The sequence below is a fragment of the Nestor notabilis genome, unplaced genomic scaffold, assembly GCF_000696875.1.
Source record: "Nestor notabilis isolate BGI_N333 unplaced genomic scaffold, ASM69687v1 scaffold28951, whole genome shotgun sequence".
NCBI lineage: Eukaryota > Metazoa > Chordata > Aves > Psittaciformes > Psittacidae > Nestor > Nestor notabilis.
In genome coordinates, this window is record NW_009914702.1 from 12,925 (window position 1) to 23,534 (window position 10,610).

Genomic DNA, 10,610 nt, shown 5'->3' on the forward strand with positions numbered 1-10,610 from the left:
AGTGATGTCTTACTGGAAGAGCAAAACAGTGAAACAGAAAGCTTTGGTGAACTCGACCATGTCCTTTATTTCTGTTCCTCTTGTCCTTCCATTTCATTTTTCTCTGTACTGCTTTATTTACTGCATGTACCAAGTAGTGGGTATTAATATTTGGTCTGTTCCCCAGGAAAGAAACATCAGTCAGGATTTCATGGGATGTTGAGGCCTCTGCTCCCAGGTTGACCCATTTTTTCAGGAGTAATTAACTCGCTCTAAGGAGTGAACACCAGGGTGAAAATAAGTTGGCAAGCTGGGGGGGAGCTGTTTGCACATGCCAAGTCAGAGAGAAGGAGTTGTGCATGTCATGAAGTTGGTGACAGTTAGTTCTGAGTAGTTAGTTATATGAAAAGCTCATACAGAATTTTAAAATGGTTTTCCCCAATCAAGAGTTTCTAATCATGAAGCATCATGATAAAATCAAATATTTCTAATTACTACATATTCAGAATTATATGAATCTACCCTAACTTTATGGGAAGTACTTTTCTGCTTTACCTAAAACTGTATCATGAATATCATAGTTGTCATAGTTCAAGCAATTAAGCATTCTAGGTTACAGTACTGGCCAAGAGGTAGAGTGGTTCTTTACATACAGAGATAGTTTGCCAAACTCCAAATCCATGCTGACTCCTCAGATATTGTCTGGCAATAAATATCAGAAAACATCTCCACCGCCATAATATTTAGAATAATATTAACATTTAATAATAAAGTTAAAAGTTAAGAATACTGAAATATTAAATTATGGATTTTATCTGGGCAACAGTTTTATCAGTGATGATTATACCACCATGAGTGTGTCTGTTGCACATCTTTTGCCTGCGTCTCTGACTGACTGTGAAACACACCAGAAAGAAAAGTCAAAGTACTTTGGCCCAGTGAGGCATGTCGTCATTTGAGGTACCATGGGATCCTAGAACAATACCGTCTGGAGAGTTGTGGTTGTCCTAAGACTTTCCATTCATTTGTTTATTTATTTGACATTCAGAATGCTGTCCTTTTTGTCATTTGGCTCTTCTTTTAATTTTATGCATAAAGATCTGAATTCTTGTAAATTCTAAATAGTGGGTATGATCACATTGTGTTTTGTAGGGCTAGCTGCCCAAATAGGCCAACTTCTAATCTTTTATTTCTTAAGTTACAGGCTGCTGTATAAAATTAAAGGTTATCCTGTTATATTAAATAGTACGAAATAGTTCTAAAGTGCTGGAAATATCCAACAGATGAACAAAAGTGTATCCTATGGAACAACTGAGTTTAGAAGGAACAGGAAACTGGAACAGAAATGTAAAGTTTTGTCATCTTCAGTGGAAAGCTGGCTCTGGACAAAGCAGATGGACAAAGCAGTTGTGGTGTTTGTATGTTATGAAGTTGCTATGGGTCTTGGGGAAACACCACAGTCTTTTCAGCATCCGCTTGTCAGTCACATTCCAGTTGTGGAAGTGGAAGGAAGAGATCTGCTGCTGTTAGAGGTACCTACACCTGCAATACCTTCTCACAACTCACCTGTAAAAAGTTTCTTTCTGTGACTTTTGAAACAAGGGGTGTAGTCTTACAGGTGGAGATCCTCTTATGTTGGTCTGTGCCGAATGAGGCAGCACCCAGACCATTTTTCCTTTCATTGACTGCAGGAAAGGTAACAAATTCAAAGCAATGCTCTCAGAAGAATTACTAGAAGTGTGTAGAGGGAGGAGGGGAAGTTAAGCTCCTTATTGGGATTGCTTTCCCTGAACTTCTGCTCTGTGTTGGGAGGGAATGGCTCTTATTTTGTCTGTTTTAAGGATGTTGGAACTATCTCAAGATTGGCTTTGCTGTCTCCATTGTTGTAAAATTAGGCCAAATTAATGAGCAGAAACCGTTTTCTATGGCAGAATGCAAGTGTGGTTAAGTATAACCTGAAGTATAACCTTTTCTTCAGCTTGTGGTAGATGTAGTGCTACAGCTGAGTTACCCATGATTTTTGCCATGCTATCTATCTCACAAGATTGTGAATCATTTGACAGAGTCACATAGATCACAAGTCGATCACAACAAGAAGCCAATCAGAATGCCTTTGAAGTATAATGAAATTTATTGTGTATGTACTCTTAAATGGTTACATTTTTTAGCCCTTGTGTATCAGATTGACCTTCAAGTTTTCAACCAGTATTTTATATACACCATGCTGCTATGTGTATGTAAATATATGTGTGTGTTTTTCTAACATCTTACTAAATTCTGTGGTTAAATCTAATGAATACTGTAAATATACATATATAAAAATATACTGTTTATAAGGAGTAGCTTTTTGTTACTCCTTCTGAGTGAATTCTAGCTACTTCTGCTTGTTCTAAGAATGACAATATAAGTTGTAGAGGTTTTGGATTTAATTTTATTTTTCTACTTTTGAAAAACTAAAGAACAGTGAAATAGATTCACCTCTAGCTTATAGAATTTAAATAGTTAAAAACTTTGAATCAAGGATTTGTTATTCCAGGTGATGGAAAAATTAGAAGATAAGTCATAATATATTTAATTTTGTTTATGTATTTGTGAATGGAGTTAATGAGATGCAAAACTTTAGAGGGGCAAAGCAATTCAATGGTACCATTTCTTTTCAGGGTGAAATTGCACCTAAGAGGATTTCCTTAACTCCTGACCATTGCTTTAAGTTAAATTGTCAGCTCTGTGTGGGACAGTTCTAATTGCTTTATCTGCATTTATTTAAGGTGCATGTTTGTTTTTAGATTCACCAAAAATCTGTCACCTGACAAGATCAACCTGAGCACATTGAAGGGGGAAGGTCAGCTGACCAATTTAGAGCTGGATCAAGAGGTACTTCAGAACATGCTGGATCTTCCAACATGGCTTGCTATAAACAAGGTCTTTTGCAATAAAGCATCTATTAGGGTGAGTATTTTATTGTGCCAGAATGGTAATTAACCAGATATTTCTTTTTTTCCCTTCTGTCTCTGTACAATTTCAAGCAACTTTGTATTTGAGAAAAATTGTGATGAGTGCTTGATAAAATTTTTGAGAAAAACAAAGATGTTACCAGCAATAATTTTTGCTAGTTTTTGTATCTCGTGATGGCTTGAAATATGAATGGAAGCAATGAAGATAAGGAATGATAATTTTATTTATTTATTTTCTCAGTAGAATTTATTCCTGCATATTCTAAAATAGGGGTAGAGACAAAAGCATGTATTTGCCCGTGGTAGTGAGTCTATTATTTTTTATTATCATATATATATATATTCTTCTCTTTGCCGCTCTTCTTCTATTGCTTTCTCTCTTGTTCCTTTCATATTTCCAAAAATATCTTTCTAAAGGATTCTGGTCCTCTGGGAAATGTGGAAACTCTCTAAATTTAGTAGAGGTTGCTTTTTGGTCCTAGTGGCTGGGAGGAATTGAAGCAATGTATATCATCTCTCCTAGATTATACTAATACAAGAATAAGAAATGAAGCTATGACTTCTTTTTGACAGCAGTTATGATCTGGTCAAACCTTGGCGTCTCTTTAGTCTTTTGGTTTTGTTTGTTTGTTTGTTTTGTTTCCCTCCCTAATTGCAGTGAACTTGATTCTTTGTTGCAGGCATCCAATTGTAGGCCAACAGTGCAAATGTGGATTTTCTTTCCTTTTAAAGGAAAGAATGTGAAGGACGGTGTTGCTTTCACTCATGCTTGACAACTTGGTATTAAAGACACAGATTCTATTTTATTCCTCTATTTTCTGCTCAGTGATAAATAAATTTTGAAGTTCTGTTTTTAACACCTAAAATAAATTTATGTGTGTGCATAAATTTACAGTATTTTTAGATAAATGTGATATTTTGAAAGTAATATAACTGAGTTCAGCAGTTGCAAATGTAATTTGTATACACAAACCACATGCTAAAGAAAATATTTATTTTACTGTATTTTTAATATTTAGTTTGCTTTAGAATAATGTTTTGCCTTGCAGATACCATGGACAAAATTGAAAACACATCCTATCTCTTTGGTAAGTTCTTAGATCAACTCCTAAATATACTCTGTGTAGCAGAATTTGTCTCAAATGTTTATATAGTTCTTTTGACTTGACTCTAGAAATAACTGAACCATTAACAGGCCATTACAAATCATCTTCTGGGTACTGGCAGATGGAGACAAAATGCCTTAATGTTTTTTTTGGTAGGTTTGTTTTCTTCATCTGTGGCTTTGGGTGTCATCACTATAATGTTTGACTGTTAGCTAATTTCTGTCAAGTTCTTCAGTCATGACATCTTAATTTGGGTTCACCTGAAGGGTAGTTAATAGTCAATCTAACCCTTATACAAATTTCTGCCTGTCTTTTAGAGCTATCTTTTTTTTAAGGACTTTTTTTATTCTATATCAGTACTCACTGCAATGATCTCAGTTACTGCAGGTCTGATACACATAACATTTACAGGGTTTCTGTAACAGCCTTGGATTCAGCCTGGATATAAAAAGTGTATATATATAAACAGGATATAAAGTGTATATACATAAACAGGATATAAAAAGTGTAAATAGGACTCAGTAACAATTAGAAGTAATGCTAATTCTTGCATTTGTTTAATTTTGTTCTCTATTTCTAAGTATACTAAGAAATGCGGTAGCACCAGAAGTGATTTGCTTGATGATAGCTAAACTTTCTTAATTGTGTTTAGTTAGGGAATGAAGTCCTTTAACTGTCATGCTTCCAAGTCTTGCCATGAATTCCTGAATGTGTTTGTAATTCCTTAGTTCTGAATCAGACTTGGGAAAGACATGTTGTTTTAAATACTTGATGGATTTACTAGTGACCTAGTTGTAGTGTACTAATGTCTGTACTGCCTCTTCCTTGACACACAGACCTTAAAGTGTGGTAATGCTGAGTTGAGATGATTCTACCTCTAGACTGTAAGATGCAACTGCCAAATTGGGAAGGTCAGTTTAGGGTGTGCTATTTTCTTAATGATTACATACTTCGACTTAGGGTAGCAAGACCTGATTGTTTGCTTTACTCCTGTTGAACTTACGTTAGTGATCTTAGAGGATAAGATAACTTTCAAGGTCACCTTTTTTACATAAGGCTTTCCTTGAACAGTACATTAAATTCATAACAAAAGTTCACTCTTCAATGGTAGACTGTACAACAGGCTTTTTGACTTCTAAAGGAGGGGAATTCAATGGCCTAACTGTCCCAGCTTCAGCCCCTTATTACATCACTGAACTTCCACTATTTTGGAGAGTATTTTTTCCTACTGAGAGTTTCATGAAATTGGAATAGCATCCTCTTTACATAGCTCAGGAGGTAACTAGAACTCACTTGTCTAGCCAAGGGTTCTTTCATTGACCTGAGTTGCGCTTTGTGAAAATCTGTCTGTTAACATAGTGGCAAGTAGTAAGTTATCTTTGCTAATAATGAATTTCTGTTTCTATATGATAGAGTGTAATTTTAGATTTTATATTAGATATTTACATTATATATTTATATAGTATAGTTTATAGGAGTGTTTTGGGGACCCAGCGGTGCTATGCAGCAGTTTTTCCTCTATCAAAATACAGTATTTGTCAATGAGAAAAGAAAAGATAGATATCTACATCCAGGTGTTCTTTGTTAACTCCTGTTTATATTATGCAAACTCCTTAAATCACTGCCCTACTGTTCTTTCACCTTCTTTCACCTAGTCATGTAGTGAAGGAAATTGTTCCAAAGGTCTCAATTTAAGAAACCTTAGAAGAGTGGTCAAACATCAAAAAAAGTTAGGATAACCAGGAGAAATCTTGGCTTCCCCCCACCATCTTTGAACTAGTCTATTGGGGGTTTTTTCTTGTTTTCTTCTATTGTTGTTTTGCAGTGTGAGTTATTCATTGAGACAGCTAAGCATCAAAATACAGTAAAGTATAAATAAATCCAGAGTAGAGAGTTTATGAACTTCTAGATGGTAGTCAGGGCATTTCGTGGATAAGAGTAGCATAGAAAAATGTTTGTGGAGCAAGTGGATTATGAAGACAGCCACAATTAACATAATATGATAATAAAGTCCAGTAGGTAGGGCCCACTGAATCATGAAAAATCTAAAAATCGAGGACAAAGCATTTAGTGTGCTTTGTCTGACCTAAGAGAGGGTAAACGAAGGAATTCAGAAGGGATGGTACGAAGTCGGATAGGAAGTAGGTGTTGTGTTTTGAATGAGCTTCCTGTAGGACAAGATTTCAGAACTATAAGCCTTAAATGAAAAGCCTTCCCAGGTTGTGTGATAAATATAAGTCACAACCATTGTAATACAAGTTAGGAGAATCTTGGCTTTATCTGGTAGTTGGGAATAAGATTTTGCATTTGGCTTGTTCCCATTATGTTTGTCCCTCTGTTAGTATGCATTATTTATGATTTGTGTTATAGTTCAGCTGTTTAAATATGGCCTTCAGTTAAAATAGGATTTAGGTGTCCCATTCCCTTAATTCCCAGCATTGTTTGTAAGGGTCCCACCGCAAATACAAAAAATACAATAATAGCATATGATTCTACTATAATTTAACATGTTGCAAATTATACTAGAATATATCTTTTAAGAAAACTACTTGTTTTACTAAATCTTCTGAAGATTCATATACACACACGAGTATATACATACTATGTGTATATATATATTATATATATTCAGATTTTGTTTTAAAGATGCAGCACAAATCTTGCATCTATTATCACAAGTTTTAGTGGACTAGTTTCCAATATTTTTCATTAAAATTTTCTGACCTTACTGAACCATTTAGAAAACGCCATAGGTGTTAAATATTTCACTGACAAAGCAACCATGCAGGAAGAAGACACATATGTGTACGCATTAAGTCATGCCCCCTTTGAAATGCAATTTTTGAAAATGGGTATGATAATAATACTTGGGGATCAAGAATTCTGTAATACAGTATTTGACTGGGAAGATCTGTTATAATTCGTAATGTTTAAAAAATTAATAAGAACAAATTAAAAAAAATAATTCTGATACATTATAAAAGTTTAGGGGAAAATAGACATGGTGAGAAATGTTCTATGTATATTTCAGAGGAAGTTCTCAAAATAATTTTATTTTTGATTGGTTGTTTTTTTGTTCTTCATATGTCATCTATTTGTTACCTCTTAGGTCTCCAATTCTTTGTTTTGTTTTGTTTTTCAAGTCCTTGGATAAAGTTGTAATGGAAATGAGCACATGTGAAGAGCCACGTGCCCCTAATGGACCCTCTCCTATAGCAACTGCATCTGGACAGAGGTCAGTGATGATATTTACATGTAATTGATCCTGAAAAGTTTAAATAACTAAAAACGTTAGATCCACTCCAAATTTCCAGAAGTATATAGGGTAGCAGCTTGCCATTTCCATGTCTCCAAAATTTTACTTTATTACTTGTGGGTGGAGTAACATGTATAGTGCAAATGGAACTATCCAGACGTGAGCCTGGAAAGAATGTCTGAATTAAGTATGGAACTTCCTAGGAAAGTTTCATATGGGTGCAACTACTACCTCAAACATCAAGTTTAATTGGTGTTAAGGTTTTTGAAAATTAAACATATTTTGCCTTCATTCTTACTGAAAAATACATAGAATGCTGGGTTGGTTTTTAAAGTTTTTTGGTTTGGTCTAAAAACCAGTATTAAGAGCTATTTATTCGTGTGATGTTTTAAAGTTCCATTTCTTAAATTTTATCAGCCAAATCTTACTGAAGGAGTTCATGTATACTTTATAGCCCAAAACTCAAGTAATTTGATCGGACAATATAGCATTACATCAGGGATTTCCACAGTCACAACCACACTAAGCATTTCCTTTTTACAGACCCAAAACATTTTTCAGTGGGCATAGGGACCCGTATATAGACAAACGAAATTGATGATACAATTACTTTCCTTGTTTTAACTTCTGCATTATATGTAGAATGTGTCCATGGGCCTTTATGTCTCCTAGGGTACAGCTTGAGAATCATTGCCATAGAGATTCTGTGTAGGATGAAAGTTATAAAAGGGAAAAGGAATGACAAACCACATAAACTGTATTTTTTAAAAAATCAGGAAAAAAAAACCAAAGTGAAAAAAAAATGTGGATGTTAAAAGAATGTTTAAAATACGATTTTCCATTCACTAATTAAAAACATTCTGAACACATAAGATTTTTATTAAAATTAGTTGCAGCTGGTTTTATTTTTTAATACTGGAATGCATGTTGATTTGGTGTAGAAATGTAATTGCCATTTAGGATGCATTTCTTTTCTAGAATGAAACAAAACAAATACTTAATACTGTTTTGCATGTATGAAAGACACTAGTTTAAATGGATGGAATAACTTAGTTTATAGAGATAAATGCTAACCAGATTGGAGTTGTCAAATAATTAATTTGATATGAATTACTCCGTATATATACATAAAGAAGAGTAAGATTTCTATGTAATGCTGTACTGTTAATTTATACATTTATATATATGTATGAAATATTAAGCATGGAAAATTGCATTTATTGTTATACTTCATGGATATTGATCTTAGTCCAAAATATGTTCTTTAATAACTATTTTGGGATTAGGATCATAGGGTGTAAAATTACTGTAAACTAGATCCAGTATATTTACAAAAATTCATAACTGGGGAATACATTAGGAACTTATTTTGTGGTTGTGTCATGTTGATGTCCCTGCCCATGGCAGGAGGGTTGAAACTAGATGATTCTGTGTTGCATTTCAGCTGTTCAATAAGTTTAACCTTATGTCCTTTCATTAGGTGTGTGTCTAATATGTTGGCATTTCACTTTTTAGTGAATACGGCTTTGCTGAAAAAGTGGTAGAAGGCATTTCAGTTTCTGTGAACTCCATTGTAATAAGGATTGGTGCAAAAGCATTTAACGCTTCATTTGAACTTTCCCAGCTGAGAATATATAGTGTAAATGCAAACTGGGAACATGCTGACCTCAGATTTACTAGAATACAAGAAGCTCAACGTGGAGAGGTAAATACTATCTTTTGGTAGTCTTATTTTACTTGTTTTTTGGGGTAAAGGAGAAGGAAATTGAATTGCAACTTCATACAGTCTAGGAAAGATACTGTTACTGGGAATGGAGACATTCTGTGCTCAGTAATTTAATCTAGGAACACAATGATATAAAAATGGGGGATGTGAGTCAGATCAAATGTTATGTCTCAAAGTAGTGTCCAAAGTGAATGCTTAGGGAAGAGCAAAGACCAGGGCAAGCATATGTACTTTCTCCAAGCTTGTGGCCATTTTAAAATGCAAACTAGACGAGACTTGAAGTGTACTGGAACAGAAGAGAATGGTATATTAAATGTGGAAAGATAAGGTGTTGTGCTGTTTTTCTTATTTTTAATGCTTCAACTGGTTATTTTTTTTGCTTGCCGGGGTTGCCTAAGGATTTTTTTTTTTCTTTAAGCAGTTTTAACTGAATGTTAATAAAGTTCCTAGGCAAGAATTAACTATTTTCTTAGACTAACTGAAGCATATGTATACAAAAAAGTAATAGCAGTCAAGTGCATACTTTTCTGCTGTGTGGGAGAACTTAACATGGAAGTCCTACATTATCATACACCATTTGTTTGCTTTTTCCCATGTAACCAGAGTCAAATGTATAGAGTGCAAGGTTGCCTCTAAATAGTGTTATGTTGTATTGAGAAAGACTTACTTTAGCATCCATCTGGCCTGGGATAAGTAGGTTTTTCAAATTTTGCCTGTGTTTGCCCATTTCAAGGTGATTATTCCAGATTAGTGTTCACTCAAGGAGTCTGGTAGTTGCTTTTCATGTAGGAAAAGAAACCCCAAGAGTTAAAAATACCACAAAAAGAATAAGTCAAAAACTGTTTTTCTAACAGGTTATCTTTCCTGCAGCTTATCTGTATTCTAATGCTCATGCATTAATGAAGTCTAAAGAGGAAAAGTTAAAAGTTTGACTAAATGGAATTTTGTGTTGCCGTGTTTTTTGTTGTGCTTCTTAGGAAGAGTTTAATGCTGAACAGTTGCTCCATACACAACAGACCTTTCCCTGGGGAGTACTTTATTTTAGCACAATGAATTCTGGAAACACAATTTTCTGGAAAGTGTAGTGAACAATTTGTTAGTATATTGCATGAAAGGGTGAAAAATAAAACTGATGGTGTACTGTAACTTGTGCAAAACTACATTTTTAGGGAGTAAGCTTTTAGCTTTGCAGTGTAGTTAAACTCTTAATGTAATAAGGAATCTCCTCAGAAGTTTTCTGAAGCTTCCATTCGTGCTGTATCTCCTGGATGAGAAGGGTAGGTACTCCGCTTTTCTGCAAATAGTGTTTTTCAGGCTACTTTGCACTATGCCTTTCCATCTTGCTTACTTTGTGTGTGCCTCCTTCACAAAGACATTGAGGGAGTTTTACTTAAGTTTCTGCTTATATTTGCAGGACATAGGTTGTACAGTTTTCAAATTGACAAGAGAATTGCAGTTGAAAAATAAGACACATACCAAACAAACTCTTCCCTGTTCCACTTTCCACACGGCTGAACTTTTTTCTTCAGAGAGTAAAGAAGAAAGGAGTTATAGGGCAACTAGAAATAACATTGGGTTCCCCTCCTCCC

General features: G+C 34.5%; 1 protein-coding gene across 1 annotated transcript; it reads left to right on the forward strand.

The window, feature by feature from the left end:
* Window positions 1-2,765: 2,765 nt before the first annotated feature.
* LOC104412936 (UHRF1-binding protein 1-like) lies at window positions 2,766-9,000 on the forward strand (the record flags this gene model as incomplete). The annotated part of the gene is made up of 4 exons (XM_010023782.1): window positions 2,766-2,928; window positions 3,983-4,021; window positions 7,183-7,274; window positions 8,811-9,000. Coding segments are annotated over 4 exons (484 nt in total), but the record flags the coding sequence as incomplete, so codon positions are not given.
* Window positions 9,001-10,610: the final 1,610 nt, after the last annotated feature.